The sequence below is a fragment of the Drosophila ficusphila genome, unplaced genomic scaffold (genome assembly GCF_018152265.1).
Source record: "Drosophila ficusphila isolate 14025-0441.05 unplaced genomic scaffold, ASM1815226v1 contig_286, whole genome shotgun sequence".
Lineage (NCBI taxonomy): Eukaryota > Metazoa > Arthropoda > Insecta > Diptera > Drosophilidae > Drosophila > Drosophila ficusphila.
In genome coordinates this window covers 7,750,525-7,774,770 of record NW_025064189.1, presented here as the reverse complement: position 1 = coordinate 7,774,770, position 24,246 = coordinate 7,750,525, and the positions used below count along the sequence as shown (strand labels likewise).

The 24,246-nt window shown below is 43.0% G+C and overlaps 1 protein-coding gene across 2 annotated transcripts; it reads right to left on the bottom strand.

The window, feature by feature from the left end:
* Positions 1–330: 330 nt before the first annotated feature.
* On the bottom strand, positions 331–24,223 carry LOC108100258. 2 transcript variants are annotated; one of them, XM_017204034.1, is made up of 5 exons: positions 23,795–24,223; positions 2,866–7,532; positions 2,009–2,792; positions 518–1,948; positions 331–447 (listed from the first exon to the last, which is right to left on the bottom strand). In XM_017204034.1, exons 2-4 carry the CDS (start codon positions 6,766–6,768, stop codon positions 555–557), a joined length of 6,081 nt encoding a protein of 2,026 aa, XP_017059523.1. In that variant the 5' UTR covers positions 6,769–7,532; positions 23,795–24,223; the 3' UTR covers positions 331–447; positions 518–554. The 2 variants fall into 2 exon arrangements, with proteins under 2 accessions (XP_017059523.1, XP_017059524.1); XM_017204035.1 differs by lacking the exon at positions 23,795–24,223 and adding an exon at positions 13,585–13,990.
* Positions 24,224–24,246: the final 23 nt, after the last annotated feature.

Here is a 24,246-nt window from a genome sequence, read left to right as displayed (position 1 = left end):
GAGTAGAGAGTTTGGGTTTTAAGCACTTGTCTCGCTTAGCATTTAACGTAAACATAAAGCGCACTCTAAATAATATCACCAAATACTTGTTTTCAATTTCAGTTTTCTTTTTCTGTTTTTAGTTTTTCTGGCTTATCCGCTTTGCATATAATCATCGATCGCTTCCCTATCGCAATAAGCTAATTTAATTATACTTCGGAGTGGGTTAGGTTAAACTGCAATAACTTGTTTCCTTTGTTTGGGTTTCGGCTGTCTGGTATAACGCATTTAATTATCGCGGTTGTCTGTTGGTAGTAACATCATCTTATTATCGTTATTGTTTAATGGTTTCATGCGCCAACTGCAACGGCAGCTGCATGCTAGATTATTGACTAGTGTTGCCTTATGGGACGTGTACGGTATTGGATTCGGGTTCGTATCCATTTTGGGCGTCATATTTGATACGACCTGGATAAATAGGAGATTTATTGTGATTACTATTGTTTAGTGGATAACCTGGATAGTCAATACAACTTACCCCATGTTGATGCTGTTGCTCCTCTTTCACTTTTTGATTATTCCACAATCTGCAGTTCGCTGATGTCCAGATCGGCGCTGTCCTTGCAGAAGGTGCTGGAGCGCTCCAACTTTGACTCAACCCGCTCCTTGGGCGCCCCACTCTCCATCTGGGCATCGATGAGGAGGTCTAGCTTCTGTTTTACCGCCTGGGCCGACTTGTAGGTTCCATTCGCCAGCCCATTGGTGGCTATCTTAGTTGGGCCACCCACGCCATTACTCGCTGCCGTGGTTTTCTTCAGGTGCAGCGTATTGGGGCGTCTGGTGGGAATGCTGGAGGGCAGGCTGTTGCGCAGATTGTGCTGCTGCAGCATGCTTGATACCGCGGAATGTGAGGATGAGCGCAGGGGGCCGGCGGAAGAGCGCAATTGAACTGATCCACGCTCCTCGACCGGCGCTTCGGTTTGCTTCTGTTGCTGTTGCTGCTGCTGCAGCTTGTTCTTCTCCGCCCGCTTGGCCAGAATTTCGCGCGACTTGGCCGAAAGGAAGCTGTGTCGTCCCTTGTTTGGCGCTCCATCTGCCCCGCCGGCGGGCACTGAAATGGAGCGCTGCTTGAACAGCTCCCGCGTGGAAAGTGTGCTGCTAACGGAGGACAACCTACTGGCTGCCGACTTGGTCGTGTGCACAGAACTAGGGCTTGAACCGTTGGAAGTCATTGCATTGTGCTGCTGCTTCAACTGACGCGTTGATTTGTTGCCCACCGTGGTACCACGTTGTGTGGCCTTGATTTTTCCCGTCGCAGGACCTTTTCCGTGGCCATTTAGTTGCTGGATCCGGGCCAGTTTCGAGCTGCCAGAGAGCGACTCGTGTGAGATCGTTTTGTTGGTAATCACAGAACTCTTCATGCTCTCCGCCAGCGAGTTCTGGTCGGAGGAGTATCTGTCCTGTGGACCCCTGGAGGTGCTCTTAGCTCGACGCGCCGGCGACGACAAGCTGTCCATAGAGAGATTGCTGGACTTATTGCCTAGACGCGTGCCATTTTGCACTCTGCGCGCCGCCGGACTCGAGTTCCGCGAACTGTCGCTGGAAGAAATGTGCAAGTTCTTGGCCGGTGCCTTTCTGCCTCCGTTGGCTGGAATGCTCGAGCTGGTGGCACTGCGCACGGGTCCAGAACCATGACCGTTTGTAGCTGTTGGAGCGGCAGCTCTTGGCTTGCGTGGCTCCAGATAACGGGGTCGAACTTCGCCCAGTTTGGCTGTTACCGCCGTAGGTTTTCCATGAGCAGTCTTAGCTTCCACTGCGGGAGCCGCCACGGGAGCTGGTTTCTTGTGGGTCACTGGTGGAGCCTCCGATTGAGTGCGTCGATGAAGATTCAGGCTGTTGCGCTCCGAAGCTACCTGGGAACTGGCGCGATGAGGAACATATGCACGGGAATTGGACTTCAGTAGTTTGTCTGGAAAATATAAAACATTGTTAAAGCCTTGATTAAAAATAGTAAATACAAACAACTTACTGCCCTCCCGCGACTCATGATTCGCCTGCACTCCTCTGTCGGCAGTTTGCACGTGACCCGCTCCACCAGTCGCCTCCTGCGTCTGCGTGGCCTTGTACAGCAGTGTCTCCTGGGCATGAGCGCGCTTTGTCTGCGCCTGAATGGCCAGCTTGATCTGCACGAGGTCCTGGCTGCGTGTGCTGCCGCCAAAAGAGAAGGCCTTGCCCACCGGCTTGCCATTCTGCCGCTTCATGTCCAGCGGTTCGGTGAGACGAGCCAGCGTTTGGATCTTCTTTCGCAGCTCCAGATCCATGCGCTGCCAGGCGGTGACGCGCATGGCACGTGAGCACTGCCGGATGAGGCACTGCTCAACTGCGTACACAAGGGCTCCCACCAGTCGGATGTACTCCGGCTGCCAGTCCAGCTGTTCCTCCTGCAGACCCTGCAGTTCTCTTGCTAGTTCGGATTGGCCCAAACTGGCTGGCATGTGGATGACCTTTGCCTGCAGAACGGTGTTCAAGCGGGTAACCCGCTGATAGCTGCGACAAGCCTGCTCTGGCGTCAATTCAGCCGCCGTGTGTAGGAGCAGGGTCTCCAGGCGAGGAATGTGCCGGCTGCGGTCGTGGCCCAGCGAGAGGAAGGAATCGCTGGCAATCAAGCTGGCAAAGTGGTCGCCCACATAGGCGTAGGCCGCTTCCAAGATCTCGCGCACCAGCTGCTCGCAGACATGACCCCATCGGTAGGCCGAAAGTTGGGCCAGCAGGTGGTCGCAATCCAGCACTGTGTCCAGGACCGTCTCCGAGGTCTTTGTTTCGGGAAAAGAAAACCATGAGCAAGTTTATTAATTAATTTATTTATTTATTTATTATACTACTCACCAAATAGGCAACAATCTGCTGGCGGCATCGACCGAGTATGTCCGGCGGGAGCTGGGCAAACTGCCTGGTTGGCCAAACTTTCAGATAGTGGCGACACGTCCAACGCAAGCACTTCCTGTAGAGATCATCCAGAGCATGATTCAGAGCCACGGGCAACACCTGCAGGATGCCATCGGTGCAACCGGAGCAGGGCTTGTGGAAGTTGTGGCAGTAGTTCGTCTTCAGGGCATGCGAAGTGACCTCCTTGAGGCCCTCCAGTCCCAGCAGATCGGCCAGAGCAGCCAGCTCCATCAGGCTAATGCCATCCGGCGGATGCGAGGCCCCCGAATAGATGTGGCACAGGGCAAAGTGCACCGCTGCATAGGAGTAGCCCTGCAAGGAGACCACGCTCTGCGATCCATGGCCGGCCAGCATGGCTGCAAAGTACTGACAACGGGAGCGCAGGATGCACTTGTGGGCCCGGATGCGGCGACCATGCACCTCCACCAACATGTCCGTGGCGATTTCCTGCAGGAACATCTTGAGCAAATCCTCCCCCAAGCGTCTGGGCTGCCTGCAGCTCAACGAGGACTCATCCATGCCCGATCTGCTGAAACTTGAGGCCAGGCTCGAGTCCGCACTGAGATCCGTTTGGATGTAGTCCACCTGCTGGCTCTGAACCTGCTCCAGAGTCATGCCGTTGGGCAGTGAGTTGGAGAACTCCTTGGAGAAGTTGGGGAACAGGCGGGAAAGACTCCTGATGTTGTCCACCGAATTGGTGAAGTTCTGCAGCGTGTTGCCCGTGGATCGTGTCATGGCCCAGGAATGCGGACGCGCACGGTTCTCATCCCTGTAGAGTCGCTGGCCCAACTGCGAGCTCCTGTGGTTGTTGCCCACGCTCTTGCTCATCGAATCCGGCGACTGCAGGTCGTGCTTCACGGGTTTATCCATGTCGGAGAGCTTCACGAAGCTGGAGGGGATCTGGGAGGGTTGCTGCGCCGTCTGTTCTCCATGCTCATTGACCGTTTCCAGCAGTTGCTTTTGCTTTTCAATGGTGGCGTGCAGGGACTCCATGGTATGGCCATTGTTCAGGGTGACCTGTTTCTTCGGCGAGGCCGTCTCCTTAGCCTCGATGATGGTTTCCATTACGCTGCTGGTGCGATTCGAGCTGCTCGTCAGCTGGAGCGGCATTGAAACCAGATCCGCCGCCTGTTCCTTGGCCAGCTGTTCGTCCTGCTGGAAGGTGAGATCATCGGTGTCGGTGTTGGAAGCTGGCGACATGTCCTTGGAAAGAATGCCCTCTGTGACCGAAGCCAAGCTGGACTTGTCATAGGTCTCGTTCAACTGAGCATCCCTTCGCCTCTTCTTGATCCTTCCCTGTGCCTGACCCTGCTCCTCCTCCGAGCAGCTGCTCAGGCCAGGATTGGAACCACTCAACTCGTCGTAGGGCGAGACAGAGCTATCGATCGACAGAGACGAGGCCTTCGATATAATGGGCAGCTTGTCAATGATGCTCATCAGACCCGCTCCCGAATCCGTGGCTCCATTGGCAGTCAGGCTGATGGAACGCTTGCAATCGTTGCCCACTCCCGTTCCCGAGCCGGATGCCTGCTCCGGCTGGCCATTGTTGCTGCCCCAGCTGTGCCGCTTGGCGGGATCGCTCTGCTGGCGATGCTGCTGCGAAAGCCGACGCAGTGCAGCCACCGTAAGGGGAGGCTCCAGGTTGCATCTGTAGTCCAGGGACTTGCTCTCGCCAGTTCCTGCTGACATATCCTTCTGATTGGAACTCTTAGCCATCAGAGTCTCCGTGGAACTGGCACTGGATTTCATCACCTCGCTGTCGCCTCGCCTCGAAGCCGAGGAACTCAATGAGCTGGACAATCTCTGAGCCAAGCTCAATGGTTCTTTTCTGCCATTCGAACGCGGTGTCTTCTGCTCCCCAAAATCTATGAACATACTGAAGATATTCTTGGGCTCCGGCTTGGACTCCTCCTTTACTTCAGGCTGATCCTGGTCCTTTGGGCCCAGCTCTTCATCTTTACCGCTCTGCGAGAGATCCACAAAGAATCCCGCTGACTTCGGTGCCGTGTAGGATTTGCTCAGCTGCGATGGAGGAGCAACTGCTGTGGGTTTTTGTGTCTGCTCCTGGGGCTTGCGGTCCATGTCGTCCAATGAAACATAGAAACCACAGCCGCTCTTGTGCGAGCTGTTCGAATCTGACCTCTCGCGAAAACTGGATGTTGTGCTGCTGGTGCTCCGCCTCCTCTCCGGCCGGCAGTCACTCATGTCCACCACCCAGGAGGCAATGCCGGGCACGGGTTTCCTCGGCACTCCCGTCTTCACGCGCATTTCCACCCCAGCTATCTCAGCGTCTTCGGCCAGATCCTCGTCGTCGTCCTCATCCGCCAGCGGGCGAGTGGGTGCAAAGTCCAATGAAACGAATCCGCCCGAGACAATCGGACAGGTGTCTGTGCGTCTCTTGATGCTGGGACTCTCGCACTGCTTCTCCCGGAAGTCCTCGATGGACGCTCCTCCGGAAACAATGGGATTGGCCTCATCGAACTTGGAACTCCGCTTGGGCGTGCGGGGCAATGGCAGCGGCGAATCCGTGGCATCACTGCAATAGGCACCCGAATCCCGGTGGTGCGACAGTGAGGAAGATAGCGTGTAGTCCCTGTGAATCGAGGAGTTATTACTGCCGGCCGACGCGGGTTCGATGTGCACCATGGAGTTGTGCGGCGTGGAGGCGGAGGCACCCTGGTGGTTCCTGCCCTGCTCCGACCACACCAAACTCGGTGCCGGACTGCTGGAGGAGTAGTCCGTCGTGTAGCTGAGATCGGGATGATGCTGACTCGAATTCTGGTTGTGCTGGTGCTGATGGTGGGTGAACTTGGGACTGCTGCCCAAGGGGTGCACACTGAAGTGCTGGGCATTGTGCTGGAAGCTGTACGGCACCGACATGGGAGCAGGTCGCTCCTCAACCGGCTCGTCCACTGGCTCCACTGGATCCTCCGGTTCCGGATCCCTCTGCCTCTGTTTGACGCCTTTGCACCTGGCAAATGACTTGTGAAACTGCTCCAGTTGCTCTGTGGGCGAGGGCTCTGCGTCTCCCTCGGCGGTCACTTCCTGTCCGACCTCCTCCTCCTGGGCGTGGCCATCTAGGCTAGGAAAGGACAGCACCTCATCCTCGTCCCTTAACGAGGATGCGTCTATGAAGCAGGCACTGGTTCCCGAGGTGGACAACGGTTGATCCCGCTTCTCCAGATCCCGCAACAAAGCACTGGCACTGATGCCCTTGAAAATCGAAGATGTTTCGGTTTCCTCGGCCTGCTCAGGTGGAGCAGCATTCGCTGCCGGATACATGGACTCCCAGGAACCAGTTTCCGTGGACACCGTCGACGTTTCCATGCACACGATTTCCTCGTTCTGCCGTTGTTTTTCCTCCTTCGAGGGTGGCTTCACCTTGGTGCCTCCTTCGTAGGTTTTGTTGTCCACAGAGCCACTTGAAGAGGGCAGGACGTTCACAACGGCGGCGGTGGCTCCGTTGCAATCCGGACTGGAGATCGGAGAAAAGGTATCTCGCTCCTCTCCCAAGTCCAGCTCACAGGTTTTGGCCGATCCTGAGCCTGAACCTGATCCAGAGGCAGATCCTCTATGCTGCAGCTGCTGCTGCTGCTGTTGTTGTTGTTGTTGGGGATGCAGTGCAGCCGCTCGGATATCTGCACTGTACTGCGGAGCGGAGGAGGAGGAAGACGTGGAGGAGCAGGCGGAGGGACTGCTTGCACTACTGCCGCTGCTGCTGCTGTTCGTGAGATTCGAGTAGTTCGAGTGGTTCGGCGAACTGGCGTCCACCTGCTGGTCCAATGACCTTCCGGTGGCCAAGATGGTGGGAGCCTGTTCCGGCGAAAGGGGCGATGCATCCATTTCGGGGGACGGAGTTTTGCGGAGGTTCAGGGTTCCAGGTGAGAAGAGGGTGGAGTGGCTTGGAAGTGGAGTCAAAGTGGAGGGGCACTCAACTCATCGACGCTTTTCCGGTCGAAACCGAACCGAATGGTTATGCTTCGCTGCCCGAATGCCAAGTGGTTCTCCCACTCCCTCGATTCCCTGACTACTTTTGCACTTTTTGTTGTCGTTTGCTTTTTTTTATGGTTGTTGCTTTTGTCTAGGGCCACATGCTGATGGCCCGCCCCCGCGCCTCCCGCTGTGTTGATGCCAACTGTCAACGGTTGCCAACTAAAATAGCAAAAAGGGGAAATCAATACGAGATATTTCGTCTGGTCCTTTTTCTTAAGTCACGCTCTTTAAGTCCTCTAAATTTCCCTGTTTTGTTGGTTTTTATTGATGCTCCCCTCTCCCAGTAAAAATTTCTCTCTTGAGTTGGAGCCGCTTATCGCTACTTCTCTCTTTTGTTGAAGAGTGCACTTTTACTCCAACTCCCCCGCGTTCGAAATGCTAATGAGTCAGCTATCTTGCTCTCGCTTGCAGTTCGTTGCTCGTAGATTTATTCGTTTTCCCTTTTTTTTAGCATGCACCGCTATTATTTCGTTTGTTTGTGTTTTTTTCCGCTGCGTCTGCTAAAGTTCACACTACTTCTCTGTCTTCTTCTTCTGCTGCTGATTTATCGCCAATTGTGCCAATTGTTGAGACTCCGCTGCTACTGCTATTGTTGTTGTTGTTGCACAATTAAACTGCAAAAAATAAGAGAGAAAAAAAAAACGAATTACTTCACACGGAACCACAGACACAAATACAGCCATATCAACAAATACACGGCACACAAAAGTTATTGCATTTGCTAAGTTTTATTGCAAGCAATTTAAATGCATTTAACTTTTCATAATTTCGTGTTGGCAATTATTTAAAACTTAGGTCTCATTAAGCAACGCGTTGACGCATCCGAACAGGAAATGAGTAACTCAATGATAAATGTCTGATTAAGGCAAAATCGTTCCAATGACAAGAACAGATTGCCAAGATATGTGTACCTATATGAATGTACCTTCAAAAAAAAAATAACCTAATTAAACAAAAGTTATTTATTGTAATGCCAAACAAGTTTTATAACCAATAAGAAAAAAAAAACACTATTTTTTTTGTATGAATGGAATACAAAAAAAAAAAAAAACAAAGATATTTTAGAATTGATATACATTTGCAATGCTGACAATTTTACAAACACATTTTATTATATATTATATTATTTTTACATTCTCTTATCTTCAAGATAATTTAAATAAACGTTTCGGCTCTTTACTTGATTGCCGCCAGTGATAAAATGTACAGCCAATTTCTCCACTTATCTTTTCAAATATGCTAAGTATCTAGAGAATTTCCAGCCAGTTCCAAGCAAAACTCACTTGTCTGTGGCTTCGGCTGATTAAACAACATCTGTGGGTTAACAAATGCACACCCGGGTGACGTCAAAGCGTCGCACCCACCGGAATCATTAGCGATAGCAGTTGTGCCAGTCGGAAGCTCCCAGCATTACCCCATTGCATATATAGTATGTATAGCACCTCCCGATCTGCCAAACACCCATCAAAGCCACCCACAAACCGCAGGCTTCAACAACAAAGGCTTGACCCTCGCCTTTGTTGCTTCCTTTTTCACTCAACACAAACATATAGAATTTCAGTTTTCATTCCAATTTGTTATCTCGGAAGCAAGTGCATACAAAAGCGATGGCGCTGCGTTTGAAATTCAATACAGGAAAATAATGAAAATATGTTGAGGGCAGCGGAATGCGTTTGTCGACTGAAATCCAAACCCCAGAAGGCTTTCGTTGTTTGCACAGTTTGGCGAACTTACGCGTAAACAATAAGTATATTAAAAGATGTTTGCACAGCCAATATTTGTACAGTTCACTGAGAGTTGATGAAAAGGTAAAGTTTATTTGTTAAAAATAAAACACGTTGCATTTGACACCTTGGTAAAGGTTTACATACTCGAGGCATGGGAAATTATTTTAAATTGCGATTCACTTTTAAGAAGATAAATCTTGTTTCTTAGTTAAGATTTAATGAGCAAATAATTAAATAAGCGTCTTATGACACTTTCAAATAACAGAGAGAAAAATGTAATATTATTGTAAACAAGGAAAATCTCTTTGGCACGAACAAATTGTATATATTATCTTTGAATCTTGCTTTAGGATTTGCATACAAAGACACTACCTATACGTCCAATCCAGCAGCACAACAAATCGTTGAACATGAAAATTAATAAACTGCATACTGTATCAAGTGGTTAATCATGCAAATCGTGTGCAAGTCCGTCTGTCTGAAAGGCAAAAATAAAAGTACTTTGCTTTCCGTAAGTAAACTAAATCAATCAGCAAAGAAATATCGATAGCGTTTCGTTGCACGATTGTATCTTTAAGATTTTCTAAGCCGCAACCCGATGAAGTGCGACTCAAACAAAGACATTAGCTGTGGGTTCAGTTCATTCAACCGCCTGGCAGTTGGCGACCCGAACTGAAAACAAAGGCCGCAGATCTCAGATATCGGGATTGGTGTCTCCGCGTTCAACAGTTGCACTATCCAGCAGATAAACGTTCAGCAATTATGTAATTTATTGCTCAATTCGCTATATGCATAAAGCAAACAGAAACAAGCTCCATAATCAGCTAAAGGAAAACGGAAAAATAAAAACAAACTCACTTGTAACTCGATAATTGCACGTTCTGTGCTCAGGTATGACTTCATTTTTTCCAGCATTTAAGTGGCTGAATTACAGATACCAATCCATGCATAAAATTCCATACATGGCCAATGTTGGTTTAATAAATATTCTACACGAAATTTGTGTAATTCAATAGATAATGGTATGGCTTTTATTGCGGAAATCGACCAGTTATCTTCTATATGATAAATTTAAAAATAAATACCCATAAATTTTATGGGGAAATATTTTTAGGAATAATATCTATCGCTAAGTATTGAAAATGATATCAAGTTTGTAAACAATATTATCAACGATTTATGATTTTATTTTATTTTCTTGGAAATACTAAAAATAAAAAATATTGTTTATGGAATGTGTAAATGAAGATGCGATACCAAAGGTATTTCTATATAATTATGGCAGCCCATTGTTAGGTATTGAGAACCGCCCACTTCGTGCTCAATGAACCTGGCATTACTTAACACCGTAGAATACTGACATTGCTATATACGATTTTCATATAAAACCTATTTATCGCAGGCCGATACCAAACAAAGGTCGGGCATGAGTAATCCCCTGGTGTCCAAGGCCTAGAACAACGCCACCAGCCACTAGACAGACGAACCAAGTCCAAACAAGATATAAACTGTCGATAAAGTGAATAAAATGATCAAGAGACGGTCGCTGGCTGATTTGAATCTGTTGCCAAATATGGGCGTACAAGTTGACGATGACGACGTTTGATGACGATCCAAAGCCAACGCTCATATTGGCGTTGTAAATTTATAGGTTGTATGAGAGGGAATTGTAGGAAATTGGAAATAATCCAACGAAAGCCAAAACAATGCGATGCATAAGGACGTGTGGGCAGCAACTCTGAAGTTTAAAGTCAAAACACGAGAAGACTGTCAGAGAAATACGACATAATTGGCACCCGTGGCTAAGAACATGTGGGGAAACTTTATTTAAGCGAAGGTAGGAGAAGTTAAGATAGTTGAGTAACTAAAAGAATAACTAATGACTGGTTATTTGACCACACAACTATTTTTGATATCTACTAAGCATGTCAAAAATTAATTTATAAATTAGTTTACTCTTTTCAAATAAATTTCTATAGACCAGAGACCTCAAAAGTCTAGGTTTTATTATTTTTCCCTTTTATTGTGTCCCCATTAAAATATTCTTTTTTGTTTGTTTTGATTTTAGCTTATTTATTAGAAACAAAGCGACACAGACAGCATCGAGGAGTGTGCTGTGAATGTCAATGGCTCTGATCCCAACCACCGGCATCCAACCACCCGAAACCAGTTGCCGCACCACTCGAGTGGATCCGATGGGAGAGATACCAACGCTAGATAGAGCCAAGTGACAAACGATAAGTTTATAAAGGCGAATACATTGTTGCCAGCAAACGTTTAAAAAGAAAAATAAAAACAAAATAAAATGGAAAAAGAATAAAATAATAATCATATGGCCTGTATTAATAGGAGGCAAGAGTGGTTTTGTTGGGCGGGCCTCAAGTGGGGCGGTACAGTGAGACAGAGAGGTTCGACGATCGCGCGATGATTTGCAAATCGATGGAGCTATCCGCCGTACAAGCCAATAATGACATCGAGTATCCGAGCACTCACAAATTGCTGAACAAATTGTTCGGCCAGATGATGAGCCTGCAGGCAAGTGTCTAGAGATGGGAGCCACTGATTTGAATTTCAATCGGGCTGGCATAATATCGCAATCAAAAATCAATAAAACATTCGAGAAAGCAGTGAACATTAATCGGTAACTAAATACGGTCTAAGATTAGGTTTGACCATTAATTTTGTAACGAAATATTGTTGAAAAGGTTTAATATCCATCATTTTTTTGCCAATCAAAAAGTTAGAAAAATTTGACTTGAACAGGTTTTCAATAATCGTGCCTCACCACAATCAAGAATTAGAATTCCTAATTTATGGGAATTTTTTCAAAGGTTTAGAAATCTGTCATTTTGTTTGGATGTTTCCAAGGTGTAAAAAGGTGTTTACTATCAAGGGATTCACCTTCAGTTAATAAAAGGACCATTGCCCGCCACACTCAATAACTGTTTAAAGACCTTGCTTGAAAGTGCCATAAACCCCAAGGTGTTTACCTCGAAAGGATTACCACTCGTCACGCTAACATCTCTAGCCGCCAAAACAATGTGTTGTCGATTTTCCGTTTGGGGCAATTATGTGCGCCATGCATGGACAATCGTTTGCTGGTTTTTCAACCTAGTGGATGAGTAGCATTTGATGAGCGCTAAATAAAATAGAAACACACAATAAAGCTTGCGTGTGCGAGTGGGGAAACTAGAAGGGAAAACTAAATAGAATTCACTTTCGTCTGCGGCCCAGAAACCAACAAACCGAATTGAGGCGTTGGCTGACCAGTGGCCGGCCACAAATGTTTTATGGGTGGTTTGTGGGTGCTGTGGTGGCGCGTTGGCAACCACTGCAAACCACCACTACATGTGGGTCTTCACTCAGCACTCAGCCAACGACTTACTGCACTTAGCCGGGCCAAAAGGCGAGAGCTCTGAAAAGCGGTTGCGAGGTCAGTAATGGCAGTGATTTAAAAGCCAAGCTCCTCTGTTCACAATATACGAAGAAATAAAATTTATTGCTAGATTTAAAGTTATCGAAGACTTGTTACACAAATTTTTATGAACTACTGCATTAACTTGCAATATTCATAAAGCTCCTTATCTTTTAGCCCTTAAAATGGATATTTTTAATGTTTAAGGGTAAGTTGTTTTTTTTTAGTGCACCACCCACTGTTTGGTCTGTTTGAAGGACACTGTACGCCATTACTACTGATATCTATCGGGGGCCAAAGCATGCCCAGAAAAGCAAACTCATTACAAAGCAAAGTTTTCGAAGAGTGTGAGGTTTAGTACAAAAAGGGGGAGTTACAAAGCCGAAATGACCCTGACTTCGCCACAAGACTGCAAGCGAACGTGATAATAAATCAAAATTTAAATTAGCATCAACGTTGAAATGAGGCTCCGCCGATTTTCTTGATTTTTGATGTTTTGATGTCTTGAGCCGAACGAACACAGTCGTTAAAATACAAATAAAGTGCAATTTCAGTGTACTTTTCAGTGGCGCCTCGCCAGTGCAGCGTTAATTAGCAGACTCGGCCTGGCATTGACTTGAACCTGACATTTGTTTCAAGGAAGTGAAATGAGACGCGATGAATCCCCCGACGACATGCAAATGATTTCCATACGCTAATTGTGGGAGCCCAATTTATAATTAAAGATCGCGCAGAGTGCAAAGAGGCCGACGTTGTAAAATCATTGGTGAAACGAATAGAATACTCAATGGTACAGTACTTAATGACTATATAAAACCCCTCTCAATCAGACTTTCTGATTACAGAAGTTTATATTGATTGAAGATATATCATGAATATATCTGAAATGAAGTTACTCTGAACTGAACGATAAGAAACCTCTCTTTCTAGTTAAACTTAGTCATGTCTCCCTGTAATTGGCATTAACTTACAGCACAGCAAACGGGGCTCTAAAAATTGATTTACGAGCGGTGGGGCGCCGGTTGTAACTCAATCAGGCGTCAAAATGTGAGGCCCTTGAAATCAAATGAGACGAAACCAAGCCAAACCGAAAAATCGAGACCAGTCAACAGATCCAAACACAAAACGAAACCAAGTCGGGCCAAAGCTAAAGCTGAGGCTAAAACCTTACCTAAAGCCAAGCCAACTGTGAAAACACCAAGCACAGCTGTTTGCTGTGACTGGTATGGTGCACTGGTCAAAAATAAATTATATGAAACTTTCTTAAATGTTTTAAGATAATATAAGTTTTAAAGCCTTATATATATAATAAAGATTTCTTCGTTTTAAAAGGTTTTCACTCTTAGAACCGTTTTGCCTTTTTAATTGACTGCAAACTGCTAGCTTACTTGTATTCATTTCGATATTAACATTATTTTATTGCTCAGATTATATTACACTTTATAGATCCGATTCGATTGGAATGTGTTCACACGATTTGAGTATAGTATTTTTATACGCTGTGCCCACGCCGAGGAAACTTACAGAATATATTTGCATACACGTTTGTTACACATTTATTAGCACTATTTGAATTTTTGTGATCATTATTTTATGATGATCATTAACCATGTAGGGTGACAAACGGAAGTTTTCGTTTGGGGCCTTGAGATTTTGGCCAATTATTGGAAACACCGAAATGAATTGCTGATTAAATGTCGACACGTCGAACCTTAAACAATACAATTTTGATAGCTGCTAATCAAATTTGCTTGCCGCCGTGTCTCGAAATTCGTTGAAAAGAGATACAACGGAATGGGAGAGAGCGGCAATGGTGTTCGAAAACCTTTATTTACGGTCTGTTTTGTTTTATGGCAACGCGCGCAGCGACGACGCGTCAAAATATTTAAGCATTTAAGCAATATTTTCTGTGTAGCGCTCGCGAACACTGCTCAAAACACACTGAGCCAAATCCACTCTGAGTGGACTAACAGCAGCCCCAAAAGCACACGAGCCGGAAAGAGAGGGAGAGAGAGAGCGAAAATGGGGCTCTCTCCACTCGAACAAATGAAGTCCAAGAAGTCCAAGTTAACAAAACTAATTTCAGTTTTGAAAACAAAATGAACATTTTCTTTTTACATTTTATTTTATTCTATTATTTTATTTCCAAAATTAAGGCATTCTTTTTAGGGTGAAATTTACCAACTAAAATAGAGGGAAATGCAGAGTGTAACTTGTGTGTGGGAGAGATAAAGAGAAGACAGTTGGGGCTGATATAAGTGAGTGAGAGTGTTTTTTCGTGAGTATGTTGGAGCCGGCGTGTGAACAATAATGCAAATTTGTTTTTTATGTTTTCGGAAAATAAAACATTGGCTGATCTAAACCAAATAATAAACAAAAAGCCGATGATCTGCCAGTCCATAGATTCCAGTTAAATAAGCATTTTGTTAAGATAAGAAATTTCCATACGCTAAGGAGATTATATAGACATATACAAATGTAGATTTTTAGAGATGTTAGCTATTTTGTGCCTATTATTAACAGGACGCAATAACGTTTATGTAAATTTAAATTATATCCTGCTGAATTTTAGTGAAGTTAAAATAAAATAAATTTGTTATCTTACAGTTTTTTTTGTCGTTTATTTTTACCTGATATGAAAGGCTAATTTGGCCGTAAAAGAACGACCTGCCTCAATTCATAGGCCTGACGAGATATAAACAAAACAAAAGGCGATGATGTGCGAAAGTTCAATGCACGTTGATTACACAAAATATCAGGAAACCAGAAAAAGCAGCCACAATATCTGGCAGCAATTGTTTCGCTGAGAGGGGGGGGCAGAAGAACAAAGCATTCCATCGCTTTGTTGTAAGCATAAATCACAATTTTATGGCATTTCCACGCAACTTGGCCAACAGCAGCGTTTTTGGAACGTGCTCTCCATTTTGCCGGCAATTGGTCATTAACATTTTAAATGGTCACAAAAAGTGCGTTACGCAAGTTGCGTGGCTCGAAAATAAAGAGTTCAAATAGATGGTTTACCTTTGTGTGTCTAAGCATATGTCCGGCACTGTTCCTAAATCATGCAGAAGAAGCGAAGACTCACTCTCTGTTGATATGCAAATTTTGGCCCGGCCAAAAAGAAAAAGGCACGACCAAAAAAATTTCACGAACAAAGTGTCTGACAAAAAGTTTATTTTGCAGAAGTACGAAATGTTTATGACCTCGAGGCGACAAAGCAAAAAGGCACTATATTCAAAGCCATATGCACATGCACAGCCACCCCAAATACAAAAAAAAAAAAGAAAATCGACGAAAATATGCACCGAAGTGCAAGCTGGTGCCACTTTTTCGAGTAAAATATTCTCTTTCATAAGCAGGGAATAGTGAATCCATAATGAGATTTGATTTCGATGCAAATTGGCACATCTCCATAACGACAGAAGATTAAGTCAATTTTTCCTGAAACATTTTTATTAAATAAACAGCCAGAAAGGAAAAATGTATCCTTAAAGTTCTTCAGGTATTTGAAACTTACATACATAACATTTATATCCAAACATAATGTTCTTGTTTATACTACAAATATATTTTAATCCAATCTTTTGAGAAAACTAATACAAATTAAATATTTTATGTTCTAGGCAAGGGTATTACCAGTGTCTGAATGTGCAAAAATGGAATTTTCTTTTCTGCAGTTTGCGTTTCTGCCAGCCGAACATCATTTCTGACATTGTCGGCTGCGAAAATTTTTAATGTCAGGATCGACGACAAATGCGATGTGTGTTTGGCAATATAATGGCTCCGCTGACTTCCACTGACGTCGGTATATTTCCCTTGCTTTTGGTTTTTAGGAGGGGTTTACTTTCTGGGCTGTCTGCTGCATGTGCGAGCCAAAAAATAAATATTTGGGGTAGTGCGATATTTGACGAAAGTGCGTGCAGCGTGCATATAATTTACGATCGAAATGCACGACTCGGTCATTGCAATATGCGTTTTCAAGTGACTGTCTGTCAAAATATAGCCATTATAAAATCCAACAAAATCGCCAAGGTCAGCGCTCGATTTCGATCGGCAGAGAAAACACTTTTGGCAGCGCCGAAGCGAGAGATTAATTAAACTCGATAGAGACCGTTCGAAAGAGACGGCAACGTCAGCGCCGAAAAAGATCTGCTAATGTCCAAAACAGCGGGCCACAAAAAAGTAATTATTATAAATAATTATTAGAGCGCAGTGGCAGTTAGACAGCGCCAGCGAATCCAAACGCTGAATCGCTATTGTTATACAAAAACCATTCTGCTCTATCTAAATCTGTATCTGCTGCCGTTTGCTTTTCAAGTACACTGGGGGAAATAATACAGATTACACATTGAAAGTAACACATTTAGAACAGTAAAACGGTTTATAATTTCTTGTAAATGTTTAAAAAATTATACTTTTTATTTAACTAATCCGAGTTAATAAGAACTCTTTTTTTTCTGAGTGCATTTAGTCTGAGTGCTTTTAGCACATTGATAGGCACAGGCCAACGCTCTCACTCAACACAAAAAAAAATAAAAAAAACTTAGAGATAGAAGCAAAGTGGGGGAAAGAGATTAGGCCAGAGCACAACTCCCCGCAGCAACTTTCCTTATTGTAAATTTTCCATTGTTTGCGATTAAAGTTCGGCTTTAGTTGTTGTCTAGAAAAACTACTCTACTGAGATGCAGAAACCCAGATAAGCAGCTCATTACTAGTTTCTGCAATTTTACTTTTCTTTGGCTTTAATTTATGATGTTATGGGCTGAGAGAATATGGCCAGTAGACAAGAAAACCAAGACACGTAATTTGCTTTTGAAAATTGCAACCGACAGTGGGCGTGGCCCAGTCAAGATTTGCATATGGGAAAAAGAAGACAAACAAAAACAGAAAAGAAACCGGCGTCTGGAGCTGCTGCTCATTTGTTAATCTATAGTTTTTCAGCTTTTTTATACGCCATCATTATTCAACACTAAACATGCTCAAGTACCGTTACGTACGTAAATCCAACAGCTATATTAACCAACTTTTGCGGTCGTTTACCGTTGTACACTTACCATTATTGTTGTTGCTAGGCAAATGTGCAAAATGTTAATAAACTTTTATTGCGCAAAGGTAAGGCAAAACAGCAGAAAAAACTGCCACTACACTTATTTTAATTGCGCAAAAATGCTGTTTGATATGCCAGCTAATAATTTCCATTCCGAGTTTTCATCAATTTACAAACGAAAGTCGTCGCAATTGTAAACACAACTTAATAATAAACCCAGCAGATGTTTGCTGTTTGTTGTTAACTCGGTTGAATCATCTGTAGCGCATCTTCCAGCCCAAAAAAATCTTAACTGAGGGTGAGTTCATTGCGAAAGGTGAGTCATCCATAAAACACAAGCCATTTTATTAAATGCAAATATTATTCAGGGGTATGTCTTAATAATGTTAACTAATAGACACAATCAACTGGAAAAACTGTGCACCCTTTCTTTTAAAAAGTATATTTGAACAAAGTTAAAACCATAAACCTTATTTTTGTGTTTACTATAAGGAACATATACCAGTTTTTATATATGTATGTATTTATATGCATGCCATCATCAATCTTTCATGTTGGTTATTTTAATCTTTAAAACTAGTAACATTTTATTTAATCTTGTTTTAGAAGTTAAATTAATTTTTGTTAATGTGACGTCAATGGGAAGAGAAAAGAACACAAACATTTAGTTAAATAAATCTAGTTATTAGCATGGTCTCACTAATGATTTATTTGTCCAACGGGTAATGCTAATTTATTGTCAAAAAAATAATAGTGAATTTAGGAAATGTATATTTCCGCTAGATGCATATTTAAATAACAATCTTTGTATCCAAATGTTAATAGGCAACGTATACTTTCAATTTTATTTTCTGTTCCGCAAACGCTCCTAGAAAGTTTTAATGGCCCATAAAGTGTGGCACACTTAAAGTTTACTACGCTTTCAATTTGTTTACAATTTGTGTTAGCCAGCGTCACCCACACACACGGTAAAGTTTTTAAATAAATTACACTCTGTAAAGAATAATTACACAGTCTAATTAAACAAAATACGTTGTCAAATCACAAAAGGCCACACAAAGTCAGGCGCTGAAACCCACGCAATGACGACATCGAGATCGACTTTCAAAGCGGTGACAATAGAACGGGGGTTACGGGGTTCTAATGCCAGTAAATAATACAAAGACCCAACCGAATCGAGGAGAACTATTGCCCGGGGCTCAAAAATATGCCACAGTTAAAAACAAAAAGAAGAGAAGTCATTGAACTCGATGGCCAATTTTTTTATTGCCACAAAACCGTATGTCTACTTTTCAATTTTCTGTAATTGTTGCTAGTTCATGTTGCCGTTGTTGTTGCCGCGGCTGCCAAGCTTTCAATTTGCCTCAGTTAAACGAAGCGTTGAATTGAAAGCGAGCTGGAGCTCCGAGTGCCGTCCATGTCCATAATTTGCTAATCACATTTGGCAAATTATGTTGTAAGCCACACAATTGTACAATAAAGCAATCGCTCAGGGCGACAGATGGACATAGTCGTATAAATCGTACCCAAGCAGATCAAAAAAACCGGCGAGTTGACAAATTTCCATGCCAAAAACGATGTGGAAAGAAAGTCACGCCAAACGGAGCTGTTCGTCTGACCAAAGTCAGAAAAAAAGAAAACTGGGTGGAAAATTAGAGAGTGAAACGTATAGTGATGCGAACTATATTTTTCAAAACTTGTTTTATATCAGTTAAAATATATATAATATTTTATATCTATATTTAAAACAGCAGGTTTATGTCTGTTCCTTTGTGTACTTCCTTGAGAAATGTGTTACATTTTCCCAGGGAAATGAAAAGCAACGGCAGCACGCAATAGGAAAGCCGCATGAATCATATGCAAAGTGACACAGAAAACGCGACGCTCGACACGTTTGCTATATCCCAGGCCAATGCCAAATAACCCTCTCCTTCAATCTGCAAAACTAGAACTTTGGCTATAAAACAATTTATCTTGATTTGTTCGCGTTTTGAGGTCCGAAAAGCGGGGTGGACTCACGCAGCGCCGAAAGGTAAATGACCAAAAGCCATCGAATCGACGAGCGCTGAAAATCATTTTTGTCGTGACGCCAAAATGGATTAATCCGAGGGAGGTTTTATTGATGATCAAAACATCGTTTGAAGGACATTGCCATGTTGAATTAATTGTAAGATGATTTATACAATATCTGTAAGAGTTTGATGTTCGTTTCGAGGGGTTCTTAATCCCAAGAAATTGATTAGAGGAGTGCCCTTACCAGGTATTAAATAGGGTTTGTAAATCCAAGCTAGCTATGATTTATGTAAAAGATGATCGTTCATGTTGAAAGCTGAAAAACTTTACTGTAATGAGGCAGGCAAAATTATTTATTGTAACCCCTGGAAGGGCAATCAGTCATAACTATCCGAATATTAAAATATGTAAAATTAATTAAGACATTTTGGATGAAAATTACGGGGTAAACATTGTTGTGGTGTGTAGTAGTAAAATTAATGGGATTATAATAGGCAAAAATAAAACATTTTATTGACTGCAATAATGTTATGATGAAGCATTCATATTACCCAATTCAAACGGTTACAAGTTGCCAACTTTCGATTCTTGTTGCAGTTCTTCGTTTTCATAACGGCTGCATTGACCCCCAAGCGGATTATTTCGTAATTGTCGAAAATAATCGATAAGTGCTACGTCAGCTGATTCGCGTATTTGAATTGCTCTTCGAAGCGCATCTAAAGGGTGCTAGAAACCCCTATTGTTTTTGGGCTTAAGTGGAATTTCGGTTTCTCTTTGCCTTTTGTGTTTCTGCACTGCCGCTCCTCTCTTTCCCCACCATGTTGACTTATCTAATTTGCATAATTTTTGCACGCGAAAAACACTCCGAAATTATTTTTTTTTGCATGCAAATTGAAAATTGAATTTCGTGTTGCGCAACATTAGAGGTGTCGAAGGTTATTCGTTGGGAATTGCATTTCGTTTTGTTTGATTGCCGCATAAATCATATTTTATGGCCATAAACATCAAAAACATGCATGCGTTTATTGAGTTTAGGCACATCAAGACTCCCATTTTGATTGGCTTAATTGGCTGCAAGTTTTTATTTTGCTTTTTGAGTCTCTGGAAAGTGATTGATTTATGAACTGATTGACGAGCTACTGATGTTGCATAACTTATACAGCATCTAATTGAGGCCAATTAGTGGTATGTACTGAGAATATTCCCATGGCTCTGGGTTGACCTTCCACCCACGCCCTTATTAACGCCTTCACTTTACCACTTCCCGCTCAAAATTGGCGAAATGTGCCAAATATATAAATTAGGTCCAAAATGAGCTACGCCCACCTTGAATGCCTCGGGCCAAACGTAAACAAAGCGTGCCCAAAAATAGCTTTCGACCCGAGCGATTAGCATCTGGGCAGTGGAACGTGATGAGCCTCCTCCATCGATGGGATGATTTCAACCATACCCCCTGGCCACGAAGTTACGTCCAACCTGCGTGACACTTTTGCGAAACGACTGGGATCAACGCATTCTCTCCGAGAGCCGGCTAATTGTTCACACCCGCCAGCCAAGTTGGCATGGCAAATGGGCAATGGAGCCCCACCCAGCTGAAACTAATCTGTAAACAATTAAGGCGGAGGTTGCCAGTGCATATTTCAAATTAATTTGCAACATGTGTGCCATTCAGCTAATTAAGTTTGCCCACTGATGAATTTAAAAGTAATGAGCAATGAGTGCAGATAAGAAAATTAAATTGTTTATTTTAATTATGCGTTCGTTTGCTCGCCAGCAGCAAACTAAGTTTTTAATTAATTATTCGAAACAACTTTTTTTTGGATAGTTTATGAATAACAGTGTTAAAAATCTAAAACTGCGGGGAATTATTGTATTGTGGTACAATTAGTAATGTCATAACTTAGCAAAGAAACTTGCGTATTTATTTTTGTGTTTCGTAAAATATAAATCTGAAAGTGTTTCGAATTCATTTTATTACTCAGCACTTATTTTGTAGTATTCCAAATTCGTTGCAGACGTCGGAATAGTAATAAATTCAGTAATTAAATCGGCTGCAGGTCGACTATTAAATGTTCAATGGAAAAGTACGCCACAAAGCAACAGACCGAAGACTCTGCTGATAAGACAAAAACTAGTGGGGGAATTGGGGAGGAGTAGGGGATCGGGGAATGGGAAGCCCGTGCCTAGGAAAGCATATCTCAGTCCAAACGAACTCAATTGACTCACTTTCACACAAACGAACGAGAGGCAACAAACAAAAGCAAACAACACGAGGCCGGCGAACGTGGAAACTCGGCAAATACCAGTGCAAACACGGCCTGCAAACACATGTGTATAAAATTTAGGTAAGGGCACAGTAAACATTCCCTGCAACCGATATTTTAGTTGCCCAAGAGCAGCTTATCTCTCTTTTTGTGTGGGTAAGCATTTACAGCTTTCAAATAATACTGTGTTCAAAATGGGAAAATAAATAGACAAGTCGGCATGGAATCAGCTCTGTTAAAATGTATGAAAATAAAAAATAATAAAATATATTTAGATATGTATATTCTAATATCACATATTGAACATATGTAACTGTGGGTTAACAAGAGATTTAAAAGGGTCGCACTTTCCCATATCATTTGGGCTGGTTATTTTGAGTACCGCTTATATGGCCCCCACACAGACACACAGAAATACAAACTCACAATACACGCCCACAGCTGTTAAGACTGCAACTGATTAACTAATTGAAAATTTGTTTTGCATTTGCTTCCAAACGTTTTCTGCTTCTTTTGCTAATGGAAATGGAAAACGAGAAGCAAGTAAAAAGTTGGTAACATGTGGTTGGGTTGCCACCCTAACGGTAAAAAACATTTGTAATTGCAATTTGCTGCGGAGAGTCAAGTGTCAGCTGTTTGCCCCCCTTTCGCTGTCTCTTTTTCCCCCTCTCATTCTGACACGCAATATGGCGTCATGCCTTTGCCATCTCACTCGCACACACACTGAGAACAAAACCATGTGTGGTCAAAAAGAATGCGACAATTAAAATAAGTGAACTACAAAGTGAAGCTTTGGCTTTTCCGTTGGCTTAGCAGCCAGCGCGAATTGTTGTAAATTACTGTGTGGATAAAAAGAATTAGAGGGTAACAAATTCTAGGTCAGTGGTGGAAAATGAGCTCATGTGTCATATGTACAGTGCTTACTATTTACAAAAACTTGGGACAGACAGTGGACACCATGTCCTACGTTTCATTCTACTAGAAACTTTTCCTATTGAAAGTTATTATAAAGTTAAGTTTACTAAATCACTCAAACTATGATATCATTGAAATTTTCCTGTGTTTTCGATAGATAAACATAAGCAATCTTGCGTTACTGGCGCCCTGATATGAATAAGTATAATGCTTATAATACCGGCTTCCGCTCCAAGAAATTCCGATACGACAAATGTTTATAATTATTGATTGATTGCTAGAAACCACGAAGAGGCACTAAAAATAGAAAAACTACTACCATCTTCTAAAAATAGCATAAATTGGCAAGCTAATTTCCTAGAAATAATTACGAAGAAAACATTAAAAGATTCAATTTACTCAAAGTGGTATAACGGTATAATTGGTAATGCTCTGGTTCCCCAGTAAACTGGAGGGGATTCTCTTCCACCCCTTGTTTATATAGTTTTTGGCTAAGATAACGATAAGAAGTGCAATAGAACAGTGACGCATAATAAGCCCCCTTAAGCCACTTGACTTTTGGCCAAATCGGAATGCCCACGCTTCTGTTTTCGCTCATACACAAAGTCCAGAAAGCAGAGTGTGCTAAAAGTATAAATTTAAACGCAGACAGTTGTTGGGGTTTGAATTTTGACTGAGTCATATCATTTTCGGTTCGCAGAATTCTGTGTTGGTTTGATTGATTAACTAGTATTTTCTCTTTTTTCACGGCGATACTCTCACAAATGCAAATTGGGTTAATAACTTATTTTTGTGTTTGTATTTGGCCTTAGATGACTTGTATTCTCACAGCTCTTGATGCGAAGTGGGTTTTTATTGATTTTTCTTATTTACATGGAGAAAATGCAGTGCGGCATGAGGGGAAAAAATTAGGAGGGCCGTTAAAGTACGCGTTTTTTTTTTTTATAGCGGCCTTTTTGTTGTTTGCGGCTTACACAGATAACGTAAGCCCTTGCACATACATATGTATGCAAGAGTGAGATGGTAAGGATAAAAGAGAGGTGGAGAGAGAAAACGGAGAGTGTTAGAAAGAGAGGTGATGATATTCCTACCCCAATTACGCCCGGCGGCTCCAAAACAGCCCACACATACACATGCAAGATGAAAACACAGCTGCAGCGGCGCTGATTTATTGATTTTTCCCTGGGATGCCATATTCTTACGCGTTTTTATCAATTACATAAAGTAATTCTTATAAATGGGCCAATAAAATGGCGAACAAAATTGGCCACAAAGGGGTTTAAAAATAGCCTTTTCACGCCTGCCCTTGAGTCTTTTTATCAACCGATTCTTTTTTACCTGCTATTTGTACAATACGCACACACACCCATACAGTTGCAAAGGCGGCAAGAAAAGGAGAAACCAAAAAGGAAAAGAAGATGCCAAAAACCCACACGAAAACAACAAACATCCACAAATTAAAAGTTCGTGTGTGTATAACTTGGCTTGTACTTACTTTTTTTGGCTAGTTAAAACAAGCGTTGTTCGCAGGAAATCGCAATGGGAAAATCTTGTTTTGTTGATTTGATTAATTGGCTTTATTGCACGACACTTTCATTGACATTTCTTTTTAATTTCTTATGGGGAACTGCAAAAGTAGACAGGATTTTCTGCTTGTTTTGTTGTTGTGGCTCAACAAAAAGGAAACACTGCGCGAACTTGGGGCGAATACATAACTGGTTTTCCGCACAACTCGGTTTTCTTTTGTGCGGGTTTCTCTGCTTTTCTAAACTACCCGCCGTTGCTTGCCGTTTATTGCGCCAATTGGCTTCTATTTAGGGACGCGATCGAATGAGCCTACTCCTAGCCAACTGTTTGGAGCTCTTCGTTGGGGTCTTGTTTCGAAAAAAACGTCGCGACGAAAAACGCGAACGTCGGCTAGAAGGCTCGGTGTGACCAATATTGAAT

Coding starts and splice junctions, on each gene's coding strand:
- LOC108100258 (XM_017204034.1), bottom strand. CDS start 6,768: ATGGATGCATCGCCCCTTTCGCCGGAACAGGCTCCCACCATCTTGGCC. Junction 2,793..2,865: donor AGCAGATTGTTGCCTATTTG/GTGAGTAGTATA, acceptor CCCGAAACAAAG/ACCTCGGAGACGGTCCTGGA. Junction 1,949..2,008: donor TCATGAGTCGCGGGAGGGCA/GTAAGTTGTTTG, acceptor TATATTTTCCAG/ACAAACTACTGAAGTCCAAT.